This window comes from Propithecus coquereli, unplaced genomic scaffold (genome assembly GCF_000956105.1).
Source record: "Propithecus coquereli isolate 6110/MARCELLA unplaced genomic scaffold, Pcoq_1.0 Scaffold132, whole genome shotgun sequence".
In the NCBI taxonomy this organism is placed as follows: Eukaryota; Metazoa; Chordata; class Mammalia; order Primates; family Indriidae; genus Propithecus; species Propithecus coquereli.
In genome coordinates, this window is record NW_012137414.1 from 2,309,436 (window position 1) to 2,327,836 (window position 18,401).

Sequence of the window (18,401 nt, forward strand, 5' to 3'; positions counted from 1 at the left end):
GCCCAGGAGTTTGAGGTTGCTGTGAGCTAGGCTGACGCCACGGCACTCTAGCCTGGGCAACAGAGCCAAACTCTGTCTCAAAAAAAAAAAAAGAAGTGAAGATGTTAATAAATGTATTAAGTGCCTGTTACATAAATGCTAATGTATTTGTGTAACAACAACAGCAATAATAATTGCCCTGATCTAAGGCTTAATTTTTTATATCTTTTTTCAACTCTGTCTTATTTTTAGCAATGTTGTCTTCTGAATTTAAGTCCTGTTCTGTCACTGGGAAAAAAAATTAGTAGTATCCTCTTTTAAATTTCAGATATAGCATTATGTTACAAAAGTGCTCCAGAACTATATTATATGACATATTTATTAGTGAAATCTTAGTGGCATTGACCATTCCAAAGAGTCTGAATCTGATATTTTGCAAAATGATTCATCATCCATAGTTATTTACAATCCAATAGAGAGATGCAAGATGTTTTAACCAAAATAATGGAGTTGTGTAAGTAGAATATTAGGATTCAGTCTGTGGATGGGGAAGTAATCTCTGTATAGTCAGATATTCCTGTACCCTTGAAATCATACTGGGTAGGTGGGTAATTACTCTGGTTACATATAAGACTGATTCTCTTTCTAATATTTCACTTGAAATCTCTCTCATTGTGTGTGCACACACATGTGTATGTATGTATACAGTTCTTGTATTCCTGTATTTTCTTCATACATGTAATTTTCCCAATTTCAAGCAAATTATTTTGCTTCATCTCTCCATTTGGACTTGACAGTATGGCAACGACCCCTTTTACTTAGGAACTTACAGTTATAATGAAAGAGTCAAACACATAAATAATTTCAACACAAGGCTTCCAGGAGAAGATAGTAATCATGTAGAATTCAAAGACATGAACACGAGATAGTCAAGGAAGAGTAGGTTGGAGGGCATTCCGAGAAGAGGAAAATGCAAGTGCAGAGACATAGGACACACTACAGTATGGTGTGTATAGGTATCTCAAGCAGGGCAATGTTTCTAGAATATAAAGAACAAGGAAAGGACATGGCCAGAGACGAAACAGGACACTGCTATTATCTGGAAATATATTAGACCTTTAAGCCAGAATTTGAAGCTCAGCCTGTCTATGACCATATATGGCCTGCTAAGATGCTTAGTGTTGCCTTTTAGGTAATCAGAAACCTTTGAACGAATTTAAGCAGGGGAGTGGCACAGGCATGTGTGCGTTTCAAATAGATCTCCCTGAAAAAAAAAATACAAAGTATGTATTTGAGAAGAGCAGAAATGGAATCGGAGAGACAATGAGGACACAATTGCAAAAATTCAGTGAAAGATTATGAGGATCTGACCCAGGGCAATTGTACCAGGATAAAAAGACAGGGATAGGATAGGGAAATATATAGAAAGCAGAGGAATGAGGATTCAGTGGCTGAGCAGATGTTGTAGAAAAGAGAGAGGAAGGAGCAAGGATGACTCCTAGTTGCGTAGATGAGTGAATGCTGGGTGTAATTAAACTAATTATATGAGGAAATAAACTTTCCTGGATTTCTCAGTGCACCTATAAAATGCTCTAGTCTCCTGAAAACCTTCCCACACCATAAGAATTATATCTGTAGCTATTTGTCTAGTTAATTTCTCTGATCCAAGAGGGCCAAATGGATATAGCCTAGAGTACTGGGTTTCTAGGTTAAGCTCCAAGTTGTCAGAAAGGCTGGAATGGCTATCTCTCTAGGTATTTACATTTCACAAAATATGAAGGCCAGACCTTGGAGATATTTCTAGCTTGTAAACCTGAGACACATTGGGCTAGCTGGCTCTTAAGGAAGTTAGAGTTAGGACTCAGGCCCATTATCTTCCCAGGGAGAATCTTTTAGGAGGAGAGGGGGATGGCTGTCTCCTTTTCTTTTACGAACAGAGAAAAAAATAATTTTTCTTGCTCTCTCACCTATGGCGTACCCAGCCACTGAAGTAGGACAATTTTTCATCAGCATTTATCACATCACCCGAGGGATAAGTCTTTGGGGAAAAGGAGAGGGGTAGCAACAGTACTTACTATAAGGTAATTAAAAGAAATCTGTCTCTGATCCAGAACACCACAAGTGCATTAAGGATCAAATTAATAAAGATTAATATTAAAAACCCAACATGAAGAAGGGAGGGTTCTGTGTATGGGGAACAGAGTAAGGGAGTGTGATAAGCTCAGCTTGGCAAAGTAACATTCCTTCCACAAGAAAATAATAAAGTCTGATATTTGGAAAAAAGAAAAGGAGATTTAGAGAAAAGGACATTCAGTCAGCTGATTTACATCGAGTGCCTACATATCCAAGTTTAATGGGAAGACGGAAGAATAGGATCTCATGAGTGAACCAAAAAGGAACAGATAAGTGGAGAGATTGGGGGAAATGAGAAGTGTAGAAATTTCAAAGAAAGTGAGAGTTTCGAGAAGAAGGCACACAAAAGCAGCTAATCATGATATACAGAGGTAAAGCAAGATGGGCACTGCAGAGTGTTTATAGCACTTGGTGAGAGCAATTTCAGCGGAGGGCAGTAGCCTTCAGAAATAGGTTTGGTTGAAGAGTGAGTGGAAGATGAAGGATTAGGATTTCAAGTAAAAAGCATTTGTTCAGTGTTTTTTTTTGTTTTTTTGTTTTTTGTTTTTTTTTAGTTTTCTGAGAAGGAAAAGAGGAAGAGAGGCCAGCAGGACAGAGGACAGAGAGTATAACAAGATAAAGGAATGAGATGTTCTTTTTAAGGTAGGAATGATATGAAGATAGACTGAAGGATGAAAGCTAGCAGTAAGGTAATTAACCCCACCTTGGTTTTCCCAGCACTGGGTTTTTCAGGATGTGGGGCATGCAATGCTAACACTAGGACAGTCTCAGGAAAATTGGACAGTTCCAGGGAAACCTGGACAGTTGGTCACCCTAGCAGAGAAAAATACATTAAAGACCTAGACAGGGAAAAGTGGAGAATTGCTGGGGCAAGATCTGTAAAATAAAGAAATGGACCTTAAAGGTCTTATCAAATTTAAAAAGTCCAAGGCACTATTCAATGATGCAATTCCATTGTTTAAACTGAACAGTAAATAACTCAAGGCTAAGGACCACCCATTGTGAGAGACCACTTGTTTGCCCCTCGAGTTGTTGCCAAGGACTTAGCTCGACCACAGCTGCACAGTTCATTTCTTAAATATGAGTCACTGAGGATTAAAATGAGTCTAAAGAAAAGACAAAGGAAGTTCTGTCATTACAAAGACATAAGTACCATTATTTTCACATCATTGCCTGAAATTAAGAAAAGAAATTGGATGGAAGAGAGGGTTACACGATTGTATCTTCAGAATTTCAGAAGATTCAGACTGAATACAAAAGGGGCAAAGACCCCAGGAAAAAAGGGGAAATAATTGGTTTAAGAAAATAAGGGGATAAAGAAAATGATAATGTTTCTTATTATGTGGAAAAAACTATAAACAGTAATATGTCATTTTAAACATGTTTATATGTAAGTCTCTCCTCCGTTTATTCACTAAACAAACTTTAAGCAACTGCTATGTATCAGATACTGTTCTAGGCAATGGACGTCAGTGATCTTTGTAGCATGGAGTTTAAGAGACAAAGGTTTATGTAGTAAAAAAAGTAGAATCTACATTGAAATAATGGAAAATCAATTTTTCAATGTTTAATAACTTACCATAAACTGCATATGGTAATGCCATTTATTGCATTTTAAAAGGAAAGAAAATGAAGACTTTTTAAAACAAAACCAAGAACATTCAGTGTGATTCTCTGATGATAAGTGTTGTGTCTCCCAAAGAAAACCTGTTTGAATGAGGTTTGAGAAAATACATACTCATATATACTGACACTGACTTAGAAATTATAGTTAATTAAAATTTGAAATCAGAGAAATCAGTTCAATTGTGTGCTGATATGAAAAGGTATCAGATATAGAGAACTTCTCCCACGTGCATAAAGAATATATTTTAACAGTATTTAGATGCTGGTACTCAAATGTAAGGATAATTACTTCCTGAATCCCTTGAACAGATAAATTATCTTCTTTAAAACACATCCTCTGGCTCACACCTGTAATCCTAGCACTCTGGGAGGCCGAGGTGGGTGGATCGCTCAAGGTCAGGAGTTCGAAACCAGCCTGAGCAAGAGCGAGACCCCGTCTCTACAAAAAAAAAATGGAAAGAAATTATCTGGACAACTAAAAATATATAGAGAAAAAATTAGCCGGGCGTGGTGGCGCATGCCTGTAGTCCCAGCTACTCGGGAGGCTGAGGCAGTAGGATCGCTTGAGCCCAGGAGTTTGAGGTTGCTGTGAGCTAGGATGACGCCACGGCACTCACTCTAGCCAGGGCAACAGAGTGAGACTCTGTCTCAAAAAAAAACAAAAAAACAAAAAAACAAAAAACACATCCTCTTCCCTATACCTATTTTTTCCACCTTTCCAAGACAGCAAGACTCAAGGGTCCAAAATAGTGATGTGGAAGAATTAGAAGCAATTACTAAAGACTTGTAGCACCTCCATGAAAATAAAATAATATTCTGTTATGCAAATGAGAAAATATTAGGCATACTAAATTGAAGTTTTTCCTTCAGCTTCTTAAGGTCCATGAAATAAACTTATATGAAGCACGCTGCTATAATATTACAGCAGTGGTAAATCCCAAGATAATCCATTTATTTTGAAGGTTAAATTATCTAATGGATAGTGCTTATACACCATAAGTATTGGCCAACTGGTGACTGATTGACTGATTGCTGGCTCATTATTAATTCATTCAAAAATATTCATTTTGAACCTACTATGTATAAGGAAGGGAAGATGCAGGGACTTGATCTTTGTCCTTAGTTTGGTTGAGTAGGTATATTTGTGGTGCGTACTTTTATGCTATGAATGTTTTACCAGTGCAAATTGAGGTTCAGATAAGTCAGGGTTTACCTAAGGCCATCAGTTAACTAGACACTTAGAATTCAAATCTTGATAATTCAAATGGTACAAAAGCAATTTATGTAACCAAAACATTTATAACCCCATAATATTCTAAAATGAAATCTAAAAAAGAATTTGAATCTTGAAATTCTAAAGCCAGGCTGAAAGCATAAAATAAAGCTGAAAGCATAAAATAAAGGGTACCTGAATTATAATGATTTGGAAGCTACATAAGTGGAAAATCCTAATGGCCATGAAGCAAATTAGAAACTTTAAAAATACCTGAAAGTAATAGAGAAGAACCAAGTCATTGATTATTTTTTTCTGTTCCTCTTGCTTTCTGCTTAAATATTACCAAACATACCTAATAATGCCATAAATGGAAGGAAGTAGCTCAGAACCATGTATCGAGGGGATGAAAAGCGAGATTCTGATTTGTTTGATGTACCTCAAAGAAGAGAGGGACAGAATGAGCTTTGGGCCACAGGTGCTCACATTACAGGTAGAAAAGCTATCTTGCTTTCACCTAGAGACAGGGGATGCAGGATCATGTTACTATGGATGCAAGCAAAAGCCCTTGCTTTTCAAAACACAGATTTCATTGAGTCCCAATGTACAGTGTGCCTGGAGCTGAATTTTACCTATATTCCCACTAAAGTGGCAAAGTCATTCAGAATAAACTCTTAGGGAACGACTATATGTTATTTCCTTATCTGTAGGCAGAACTTTCCAGAATCATCATGGGAGGCAGACTGAAGTGGTGAAAAGATCACTGTTCTGAGTGGCAGGAGCCTTGGGGTTCAAGTCTGGGCTGGGCCAGAACCTGGCAATCTGGAAAAGGTCATAAAATCTCCCTGCACCTTTGCTCGTTCATTTGTGAGCGTTTGCTAAACACTTTATCTAAGCTGTAATATCCAGTTCTAATATTGTATAATCAATGATCTTATCAATGTTTAGATCATTAATTGGCCAGAGGCCTGTTCTATGGTGGCAATTTGAAAGATTCTCTGTTAAGCATCATTACTAGTGATAAAAATTATAATGATAGCTTGGCACACAGTATATCCTCAATAAATACTGTTGAATAAAATGTAGAACACACAGTTAGAAAACCAGATTGTGTTGTATGTAGGCAAACTTGATTTAGATGCAAAACAGACTTGCAGGTGAAAGCTTGGTCTTATGAATCATTAGAAAAAACAATAATGCTGTCAATTGGGAAAAATGGAGAGATCTTATTCTGGGCCTACTCTTATGTTCCAGATTCAAAGCTGAGTGTCACCATTGAGTTACTGGGTGGAATTTTCTCAAGAGGTAGCCCTATTACCTCCTCCTTCTTCATCTTAGTGGTTTCTTAAAGGAGATGTCCATGTCCAAACACTCAGAAGTTCCATGGTTTGAGCTACTGCTTAGGGCTTTTCCTCTAGTCTGCATCGTTAGCTAGGACATGAGAGAACACTAGACAGACCCTGAAATTTAGTGTGATCCAATAGTTCCATTCATTCAACGAATGGTTACTGAGAAGGCATAAGACAAGGATGTTAACACAGTCATATCTGTAATTTGATGAGTATTTAATAGTTTTGTCATCCTGTATTATCATTTTAGTTCCCATATTATTTCTGCTTTGTTTCTATGCCTCCTATATTGTTATGTCTGATAAGAAAGTTGTTGAATACATTCTGTTACCATAGTGACTTTCTTCATTTAAATATTTACCCCATGTATTGAGTCCCAAACACATAAGAAATATTTTTCCAAATACTGACTTAGGGACAATCAATGGCCAATTAATTTAAAACCAAGATCTTGGAAAAGGGCAAAGATCCAGAAATGTGGTATATGGTAGGGTAGCAAGAATGTTGCCTCCAAGAATCTAAAACAAATTCATAGGGATTCACAGAAGAAAGAAATTTGAAGAAAGAGGCAACGGAACAAAAAACAGCAACACGGAGGTTTCCCTTAATATTCATTTGAGACAGCTAGTATTAGAGAAGTTATAAAAATGGCCACCTGGGTTACAAAGAAAAGGTCACAATCATCTTTGTTTTAGTGTGGTAAGAACACTTACTGTGAGCTTTACCTTCTTAACAAATTTTTGAGTGCATGAATTAGCATTGTTAAATGCAGGCACTAGGTTATACAGCACATCTTTAGAACTTATTATTTTTCCTAATTGAAACTTTATAGCCATAGAGCAACAATCGCCCACCCCCAATCTCCGGCAACCATCTTTCTACTCTCTGCTTCTATGAGTTTGAGCACATAATCACCTTTAAATAAGATGAAAACAGCTTCATCTTATTTTCATTCCACTTCCGAATAAAAGTGAAGATAAAGGATTACAGTACCAGATATTTTATATCTAGCCATTGTTTCAAATGGTCAATAACATGAACAACATTAATTTATAAATGAGATTAAATCAATTTGAAGTAAAGTTGAAAAGTAAATGAATATATTCAAGCCTGAAATTAATTTTAAAAAATCTAATTTATTCAAAGAAAAAAACAGTTTTTGAGTGTTTAGGAGGAAAATGTGTTTAACAAACTCCTTGTTGACATTTATTTTTTTCTACAAGTTTTTTGAAATACAACTTATATTTTCTGACATCAAGGGCATGTGCTAGAATAGAGTCCAGCCTGCTTTCTGGTCTGTGATACTATGGAGAAATAGTTTAGTGCCCACACAGCATCTTGAACAGCTGTTTGACTCTCAATCCTAGGGCTGGGCTGCTTCCAACAACCACTGGGGAAGTTATTTCCTACTGACAATAATGTTGTTAAGTTCTGAGCTGGCCTTGAGAAATTACTGATGAAAATTCAATCTGTTCCCATGGCCATTTAGAAAATTAGGTCTTAGGTCATTGAGCCTAAACCTTAAATTTTTGAAATTCCTTCTGAAGTGATAGTACAAATGAATGGATTATTAGGAAACCCTGTGACAAATTAATTTATATCCATTCTCAAGAGACTAAGCCAAAATTTGAGATTGTCAAGTGTGAACAATTTCTGAATCATACCATTTGTCTCTGTCTATCAACATAATCCGAAAATGGAACCCTTGATTGACTCTAAGCACATACCCTCAAACGAGATCATTGCCAAGTCTTTCTCATCTCCATAAATGGCACCATCATTTTCCTATTTGTTCAAGCCATAGACCTCAGAGTCATCCTTGACTCTTTGCTTTCTCTCACACTCCACATCCCATCTATCTTAAGTTCTATAAGCTCTACCTTCAAAATATATCTTGGATCAAATAATTTTTCACCACATCTATCATTTACACTCCAACCAAGTCATCATTATTTCCTTCCTAGATGACTTCACCACCCTCCTTTCTCTGTGCTTTCAGTTTTGGTCCTTCTATAGTCAATTCTCCATACAGCAGCCAGAGTCAACTTCTAAACTCATAAATTAGGTCATATCATCCCTGCTGAGAGTCCTCCAGTGATGTCTCATTACACACAGAATAAAATCCACCTCCAAACTACAGCCTACAAGACCATTCATTACCTGGCCTTTATCTCTCTCTACAACCTACTGCTGCCTACTGCTCTTATTTCCCTTGAGATACACGGTCCATTTTGCTATTGCTGGAATACTCCAAACCTGTTCTTATACTTGGCTTTTGAATTTGGTGCTCCTTCTACCTGGAATACTCTTTACCCAAGGTCTTTTGTTTGGCTCACTCACACAGATCTTTGCCCAAACATAACCTCCTTGGATAGGCCAATACTCCTCAGTCTGTCTCTAACCATACTTTGCGTTATTTTTTCTTCACAGCACTTACTACTATCTGACATGAATTTATATATTAAATTATTGGTTCACTGTGTATTTCCCTCACACACAAAATTTGAACATCCATAGGGACAGAGAATTGTTTTGTTCACTATTATATCCTAAGCCCCTGGCACAGAGTAGGAACTCAATAAATAGTTCCGGAAAGAATCAATAAATTCTGGAAATCTGAGTTATGGTATAATTTCTCCTAAAATAAATTTATCAGGGAAAGGAAGGACACAGGGGTTCATTTGTAATTAAATGAATAATGTGTGTAAACATGCTTTATAAAGGCAAAACACTATACAAATACTATTTTTAAGAGTATTTGTCAAGATATCAAAATATTTTGACAAAGTGAGAAAGGAAACTTTGGTAGAGAAGTCAGTTTGTAAATTATTCACATTTCATCTTGTTATAGTCATTAAAGAAAAGCAGCGATTCCTAGATGACTACTTTCTTAAGTTTTGATGATATAGCTTGTTTTTAGAAGACTTAGACTTAGTTTTCAGAAGACTCGAATGCCTAGAAATGCAGTTCTAAAAATAACTTTTAAGTCTTTTCTATTCAGCATCCCTAAATACGACTGCATAGGATATCAAACTTACACAAAAATGGTGAAGAAAAGATCAAAAAGACATCTATTTCCTCCAACATATATAAGAAAACATCTTGGAGTAGAACTAAAAGTGAACTTTGCAGGGGAACCAAACTTGTTTAGAAACTTTAAGAGGCCAGATCACTGAATGTTGAAATGAATCACTCTATCCCAACCTTTCGTTGTTTTTCAGAGGTGATAGGAAACAATGCATTTTTCTTAACAGAGTGCTGACTTAAATCTTGACATTCACAAATGGCACTCAAAGATATTTTCTACTTCCTGTGGAAAGAAAACACAGAGAACTCATCAAGCTAACGTACATACTAAAATGTACTCAGAGTAAGGAGGCCAGCATTGATAAGAGAATTAGCCTAAATAAATGTATACACTACAAGGTGATTTCAGGATAATTTTATTGAATTTCTAAACCTCTCCCTCACTTTGTGGTGACTTCTGAGGAAATCGAACCTGCATAATATATGACCTGACAAATGAACAAGTGAACTACTTTATTCAAGCCTTTTCATTTGTCAACAGCATCCAAGCAATAATGGCTTTCTGTCCACTCTTTTAATAATGTATATATTGATTACTTCCATCTAAATCTTAACCAGAAAATCTCAGGAAGCTTTGAAGGTGTCCTTAACCATCTCTAGGGAAGGGATTTTAGAGATTTTTAAATTGAAAGATGAAAACCTAAAGACAAACAATTTCATTAGTAAAAATGCAAACAAAAAGTCATTACCTACAGTGTTCTTATAATCAAGATCTAATCTCCAATTGGATTTGGGGTAGGAGGAAGGGAATTAACTAAGCTAATGGTTGATTGCAGTTCTCCTTAGAAACTCCCCACTATGATTTGCTCCTTTAAAACTCTCTTTAGGTTAATCACAGAAGTAGACAAGTAATAAATATCACTTTAGTGACTGCTCAAGTAAAACAAAGGAAGTCAGTTTTAAAAATATATCTGGACCAGAATAATACACACTAATTGAAAACGAGTCAGTCTAGTGAGGCAAGTAATGAGGAATTGTAAAAGCCAGGATAATGTATTCAAAAGATATAAAAATTGGTCAGTTTATATTTGCTAAGGCACATTTGAGCTTTAATTATTTATAACACTTCACCGCATATGGAGCATTGTTTTGTTAATTAGTCTTGAGAGCCATTCAGTTGCAGTTATTTTGCTGCCCAGCTGGTTTGGGGAACATAGATCCACTCCCATGGGTGTGACAATTGCTTTGAGGAGTGAGACTGCAGTCGCCAACTACCTGTGTGGACTATCTTGGAATTTTACCTACAGGAAAACCATATACCTCTCTATCAAAGCAATTGAGACTGACTACATAGTTTCCCTTATAAGAAAAGAGTACAAGACATATGATAATTTGATACAAAATATTATCATTAATCTGAAATTATATACAAAGAGAATATAAATTGCCTGTTTTATAAACATCCTGATTAATAGAAAATGAAAGTGAAAATGAGCAATATTTGATTATAGTTTCACCTTTTGACATTTTAATGTGATTTGTATTCCCATAAAAAGCAACGACCAAAGACATTAATAATTTACAACAGGTAGTAAGCAGATGATTAAAAAAAATGATACTCCAAATACATAGGGAATAAGTTTATGATTACAAGTGACCCATCTTGATACCAAGCATTCTATATGAACAACAATGGAATCAAGAAACCTATAAAGAGTAAGAAAATTTATAACCCTGGAAATATGGCAAAGTAAAACAAAAGTCTACAAATATGAAATCTGTCAACTATTAGATCTTGATGGAGGTTTGTACTCATTGTGTTTCCTTTCTCTCTTCCTAATTGAATTCAGAAGATCCAACAGACGGACTCACTTTCAAGGATTTTCCTTTGTTCTTTTGTCTACAGGCAACAAGAACATCACTAACTAGACAGCCCTTCCATTGCAACTATGAAAGGGCTACCACATAAACGTGACAAAATTCTGAGTAAAACAGAGTGCTAAATTGTTCTCTCACCAACACCCAGAAGTGATGATGTTCTTTGAGGAACGAGAGAGTGTCTTGTGTCAAGGATTTTTGTCAAAGATACCAAGAGAAGCTTGAGAAAGCATTGGGCCAGACTACAAGTAAAAACATTGTGTACCAAAGTAGCTCTATACAATTTATAAAAGGATGGTTAGTTGGGAATAAAGAAAAAAGTCCTGCAAGAAAGGAAGTAACATTACTCTCTATTCTTTCTTTCCCTGCCCTTGGTCTCAGTAGACTAGAGAAGAATGAAAAAGTTTAATATTATTTGATTGGTTGTTTTTTTACCCTTCCTCCCTCCCTGCTTGCCTTTCTTTCTTGATTCCTTTATTCCTTTATGTATTCAGTGTCTACCATGTACTAAGCATTTTATAAGGTAGCACTGGGTATAAAAATGACACTTCCCTTCCCCCTCCCAATAAAGCTTCTTGGAGCATATGGTTTAGTGGAGTGATTGACATTAATCAAATAGTTACACATATACATAATGATAAAGAATGGTAAGTGACAGAAGTAAAAGTAGATGGTGATATGAGAATGTATAAAAGGGAGATATGGTTAAATGTGGGCATCAGGGAAAAGCTTATACAATGTCTGAGCCAAGATGTAAAGGATTATTAGATAATAACCAGGACATTATGAAGGGGTGGGTGTGGGTAGAAAGGGTTTCAGACAGAGGACAAGCCCCGCCAGAAAGGAATATGGAGAGTTGGAAAAACAAAACAAAACAAAACAAAGCAGTATGGGTAGTGTCCAAATAGCAGGGGAAGAGTAGTAAGAAAAGAGAAAATTGAGGTCAGAACAGCCAAACAGGGCCTTTTGGCTCTTGCTGAGGATTTGGGTCTTTTTTCAAGAGCATTGAGAAGCCACTAAAGAGTGTCGAGATGAGGACCGACAAAATTCATTTTATGTTTTTAGACAGATTACTTTGACTGAAATGTAGAAATTACAGTGTAGGGTGGTAAGAGCAGGTGCAGAAAGCTTAGGAGAAACGGCCTCTTGTAACTATGATGATGACAGCAGTAGACAGAGTCAAACAATATTTTGGAGGTAAATTGACCCAGTGAAGCACTGGCAGTGGAAGGCTGGAGGTTGGTCTTCCAGTTCGCTATGTTGTTGTCTGTGTAGGAGAAAATGTTTAATATTTAGTGAGAATCTCCAAGTGTTGGGATTTTGTAGATTATAGCAACAAAAAGATAAAGGAGCAAAAAAATTTTGGGTTCCGAATAGAGTTATTAAAATGTTTCATGGTTGAATCTAACTTGTACTTGGAAGGAGGTAAAGATGGAAGAATGACAGAACTAACGTAGAAAACACAGAGTTATCAATGAGCTGGAAGTCCTATTAAATCCAAGAAAGGTAATAGGTAGGTATCTGAGCAAGCACAGTAGCCAAGTAGGGATTAATTAACTTCATTCTGGTGATTGTTACCCATAACTGTAGCATAACCATCTCCCCAAATGACATTACTTGTCATGAGATTCCTGAGTAAGAATTGAGAATAAGTACAAACATTTACCATCAAAGCAAGCAACCAAAACCAATAAGCAGGGATAGTGAAACAGTATTTATAACAAAATTCTGGTTATAAGGAATCATGACAATTATTTGGACTAATTGCCTCATCTTACATAGCTGAAGAACAAAGTAGCAACCACAATGTAACTTATGGAGGAAGATGACTACATTCTCAGTCTCATGACTGCTAATGTAGTTGCCCAGTGATTCATTTTCTTTGGTTTCTGGAGCTAGAACAAAGTTCATCTTTTGTAGCAATTCTGCCTCATTTAATGCATTCTATTTAAAATGCTCATCCTTCTCAAAGAATGCTCTTCTACACAGACACCAGAGTATTTTGACTGTTTATCCAAAGTTAGAACATTTAAAAAATACAGCACCATTAAATTTCACCCTACCACAAAAGCCGTTTAATATTCTGAATCATATGAAGGGGAATGGCTAAAGGAGAAACTGGCAGTTTCCTTGGCATTTTTAACAAAGTCCCTGGGTCTCCCCTCATACTCTCTTCCCTTCTAATCTCCTGTATCCTCTTCTCCAGAACAATATAAACTCTTGACCTTTCATCAAAATACCACTTTGACTGTGTCTCCACAGAGATCTTTCCTTTAAGTGCTGAACAAACAAAAGCAGTAACATTTTATCAAGTTTTTATTATTTGCTGGTAATTTATATGGTTTGCTGCTCATTTCTTTTCATGTACCTTTTATTTTCATTCCAAAAACACTTATTAGTATCCACTGTACACCAGACACTTTGCTAGGCTCTAGGGTCTTAGAGGGGAGCAGGACCAAATTGCTGCCTTTCTCACTCAGAGCCTGGTAGAGAAGATAGAAATGTAACTCAAAACAAAACAAAAAAGAAACAATCAGTCACTGTTGGAAGATGCCAGCTATCAACTTGTTATTCTGAAAATGTGTAAGGTAGAAACATTCATCTTGCCCATCCTTTATGAACAGTATCCTGGGTACCCAAACAGTGGATGAATACACAACATTTTTTTCATAGACCCACTCCAGTGAATAAATGAAGAAGGAATGATAGAGACAGGAAATTATCACATTGCAACTCCTAGCCACTGATCATTAACAGCTGCTAAAAGTCACACACACAAAAGAGAAAACAAGGCATTATATGCCTTCTAAAGATGTAAGAATATACTAACAGCCATGAGGCAGTCTTGCCAAAAAAAGCCAAAGCCAAGTATGATCAAACCTATAAGAACTACACTGTTTAACAGGTAGACACTAGCCACATTTGGCTACTGAACACTTGGAATGTAGCTCCGCTGAATTGAGATGGGCTGTAAATGTACATTTTTATATTGATTGTATGTTGAAAGGACAATAACAATTGTATTACAGTTCTGTAAGACGTAACCATTAGAGGAAACTGGGTGAAATGTACAGGGAAACTCTGTACTATTTTTGTAACTTACTGTGAATCTACAATTATTTCAAAATAAAAAGTAATCCAAAAGGGGGATTTAAAAGACAAGTTAATCAAATGTAATGTGTGGACCTTATTTCAATTCTTATTTAAACCCAAACCAGAAAATGTTAAAAAATGTATGACATATGTGAGAGAAATGGAAATTTGAATACTCTCTGGATATTTGATATGATGAAATTATTGATATTTTAAAGGATTATAGTAGCACTATGGTTACTTTAAAAGAGTGAATATTTTTTAACATTTTGAAATATTTATAAATAAAATAAAACATGCCTGAGATCTGCTTCAAAATAATGGCGGAAAGGGTAGAGCTATAGAAGAAATAAGCCTGGCCACGAATTGATGATTGTTGATGTCTTGATGGGTACATGGGTGTTTATTATAGCATTATGTCTACTTTTGTATATGTTTAATATTTTCCATAGTGAAAAGTTTTTTAAAAACAGCCAAAAGAGATAGGCGATTTTTAAAAGGGTACTATTAACGTAGATGCCTTTGACATTTCAAATATAATGGCTTGGATTATTTATAATCGACTTTTGGATGAGAAGAGTAAAAAAAATTTCTATTCAACTTCATTTTAAACAAAACTAATTTTTTTGGTTTTTTTTAGTTACCATTTTGGTGAGACAAAACTAATGTTAAAATAGTCACTGAGTGCTTACTATGTGCAAGACACTAGGCTTAAAAATGTCCTACCCTGTGTACATCATTCTGCTTCTGAACTGCTGGAAAATCTCCTCCAATAGGTGCCTGCCGGCTTAATTCATCATCTTTCAGCTGTAGCCACACTAGAAGCTCCTGAAGAGAAAGGTGCAGACGCTTCCACTGGTCAGAACTGGCTTCCAAATGGGACCTGAAAAATAACCGGAACAAACTGTATCAGAATATCTGGAAGTATAATTGTTGATTCCAACAATTCCATTAAAGGTACATTGGTTGGTTAGTTTCATAGCGTATAAACCTATTGTGAATTACCTAGCACTCTTCAATAAAAATCTGGCTACCTTCCTTTGAGAGGCATAAAATGGGGGGGTATTTTGATGGCAATTTTGAGGAAAGGCAGCCTTTAGCCATATGTTTATTTCCACATGAAGAATTCTGAGACTTTTGGCATGACATACATACTGGAATCGATTGCTTTCCCATACGGTTGCAGTCAATGATTCTTAATGTTTCTGGTAGAAAAAAATTGGACTGAGTGACTAGTAAAAAACACTCAGTTTTCATGTGACTCATGCTAGTACTGGAATTCTTTCTGCTTTGAGAAATGCAAAGGTCTCTCCCCACATTTTGACTTTTCCATTTCTACACCCTAGGCAGCCTTTTCCATTGACTCCTTCCGTCTGGTGTCTGTTCCTTTCTGCTCTTCTTCCCATATGCTTCTCCTTTTTCTCTACCCTTCTTTATTCTTGTGCACCTGGGATTTGTTTTCACCAAGTTCCAACATTATCCACTTTGTTTCCTCTGTGTAAAACGTACTAAGACAACAACTCACATGGAAGAGTAAAATCAGACATTTGTCTGAAAGCTTCCCCCAAACATGAATAATTTAATCAGGAGACTGAGTGCTTTACCATCAGCTGTATTTAGAACATGTTAATCCTTAGAAGCTATTTAAGAATATACAAATGAATGACCTATGCTATAAAATCCACATTTTACTTGAGGACGAGCAGCTAAATTAATAAAATAGCAGCTAAATTAATAAAATAAATCATCATCCAGAAAACAAAGAGGAAAGGCGGAATATTAGCAAAACTTTATTTTCAGGTAAGTTAGGAATTATGCTGCATCACTCACACATTATCACTAATTATTAATTAGTTCTGCTTATAACAAAAATATAATACAGTCTGTATTGCTGCAAAGATTGAAATATAAAGCAAAACAACCAGGTAGAGCAACATTTCCCTTGGACATTTGGTAACTTAGCCTGACATTTCAAATACAATTTTCCTTCTGGCTTTAGTCAAACAAAATCACCAAAGAATACTTATCTCTTGAAATTAAATTATTCCAAACTTTCTGAAGGATAATTTGATGATACATGGAAGTCTTTAAAATGTGCAAATGCAATGACCCACAAGCTTAAATTTAAGGAATTTATACAAAGAATATAACTAGAAAAGCATACAAAGATATAGGTAGAAAAATGTTATTTAGAGCATCTTTTGTGATTGATACAGAGTGGAAACAAATTAAATATTCAATACTAGGAAATTGCTTGAGAAATGCAAAAATCCAAGCTTCTAATTGTTTTCAAATGCAACGAAACTTATATATGTTTTACACTTCAAAAATTACTGAAGTATATATGACTTTAATTAAACACCTTCAATTTAAAAAATACTAGGGAATTGATGACATATATAATGGTGAATTCATACAATGAAATCCTATGTAATGTTCAATATGATGACATGGGAAAATATTTATGGATATGGAAAAAGTGATCATGTCAGTTGTTAAGTAAAAAAGATTACAGAAATAAATATAATCTATCTTTTTGATTTTTCTAAAATGTGTTATATGTATGTGTGTGTATATGCTTGTCTATGTATGAAAAAATTCTGGAATGACAACCAGGTTATCCCTCAGAGGTAGATTTACAGGTCATTTATCCCTTCAGCTTTATACTTCTCTAAATTGTCAAAAAAAAAATTCTATCGTGCACAATATAAACAGTATATTCAAAGAAATGAATGCATTTCCATCAAATAAGATAAATTAAATTGTTCAAGACTCCAAGGATATTATTATCTAATAAATGAATCATGAAATACCACAAATGTCATGAATTAAATATAATAGTGCATTCAGATTGCATACAGTGTAGAGGTCAGTTCATTTATATTTCTGTTCCCTCCTTCTCTTTCAGTTATCACTTTTCTATGATAAGCCTAAGTGAGAAGTCCCCATGCAAGATTTTAGCTGTTTAATGGCATGTAATGAGTACTGGTTACAGGAATTCCCTGGAGTGTCTGGAATTCACAGCTTGGTCCCCTTGAGGGTGAAAGAGGCTGTCAAGTAGGACATCTTGAAAGGTAGGCAGGGGAAAGGCAGAGTCCAGACATGGTAAAGCAGCAAATGGCAGAAAAGACACTGATTAAGTAAATATTTATCAAGTGCTTCTAAGTCTCAAGGAGGCATTGGGGAATAGGGAGAGAGGGAAGGGAAGGGAGAATATAAAGATGCCTAGTGCTTGGTCTCCCTCTATCTGATAGAGGAAACAAAATTTCACAGTAGTGGAGAGGTTTACAGGAGGATATGGTGAAGAGCAGGCTGCCTATGGTGAGACCTCAAGCTGCCACTTTGTACGTATAAGGAAGTGTTACAACCCCAGTTCTGGGTTAAATGGTGCCGCCTAATTATTACTGGGTCAATGAACCCCTTTGTGTCCCCTAAGAGAGAAAAAATAGCTGTGAGACTTAGGGAATTCAGTTCTAAAGTATTCAAAAGAACTTAACAGCATGTGGTGGGGAGGCCGTTAGAAGTCAGCGACAAAGGACAGTCAAGAGAGTTAAGAGCAGCAGAAGAAGGACCTGGAACCATAAAAGATGAAACACTCTCGTGTATCAGAGTAAGGGGACTTTTCCTACGGTATGGAGTTAAGTAAAATTTAAGAATGTTTGATCATCTAACTATATACGAAATGGTTCTCCTTTTTTCTGCCTAAAGCATAAGAGTGAAAGGAAAGATGTGATATGAGGACAAAAACTTAAGCAAAAGGCTTATAAAGGACAGAGGACACTGGGTAAGGGCTGGAAAGGTGAAAGTGAGTTAGAGAATGGCTTCTAATTTAAAACAATGCGTATAAAGGTATTCATTCTAAAGCTCCGGTTCTCAAACTTTAGTGTGCATAAAAAACATTCGAGTAGCTTATTTCAAATCCAGATTGCTAGGACACACCTCCACAATTTCTGTACTTAGGAAAATAACTGCTGCTACTAGAAAATAACAAAAAATCTCCATTCTATTGGGAATAATGAATTTTTTATTCTTTTGCTTGTGAGAAGTGGAGAAATGACCTCCATAATATACTTTCTCTGCCTGACTTACACAAAGCCCAAATT

At 35.9% G+C, this 18,401-nt stretch overlaps 1 protein-coding gene across 1 annotated transcript in view; it reads right to left on the reverse strand.

Annotated features, from left to right (window-relative positions):
• Positions 1–18,401, reverse strand: part of DMD (dystrophin) — a 2,517,447-nt gene that overhangs the window by 351,565 nt on the left and 2,147,481 nt on the right. Inside the window, exon 56 of the mRNA XM_012638704.1 lies at positions 15,025–15,181. Within this exon, the coding sequence (XP_012494158.1) occupies positions 15,025–15,181 (157 nt within the window). The remainder of the gene's footprint in view (positions 1–15,024; positions 15,182–18,401) is intronic.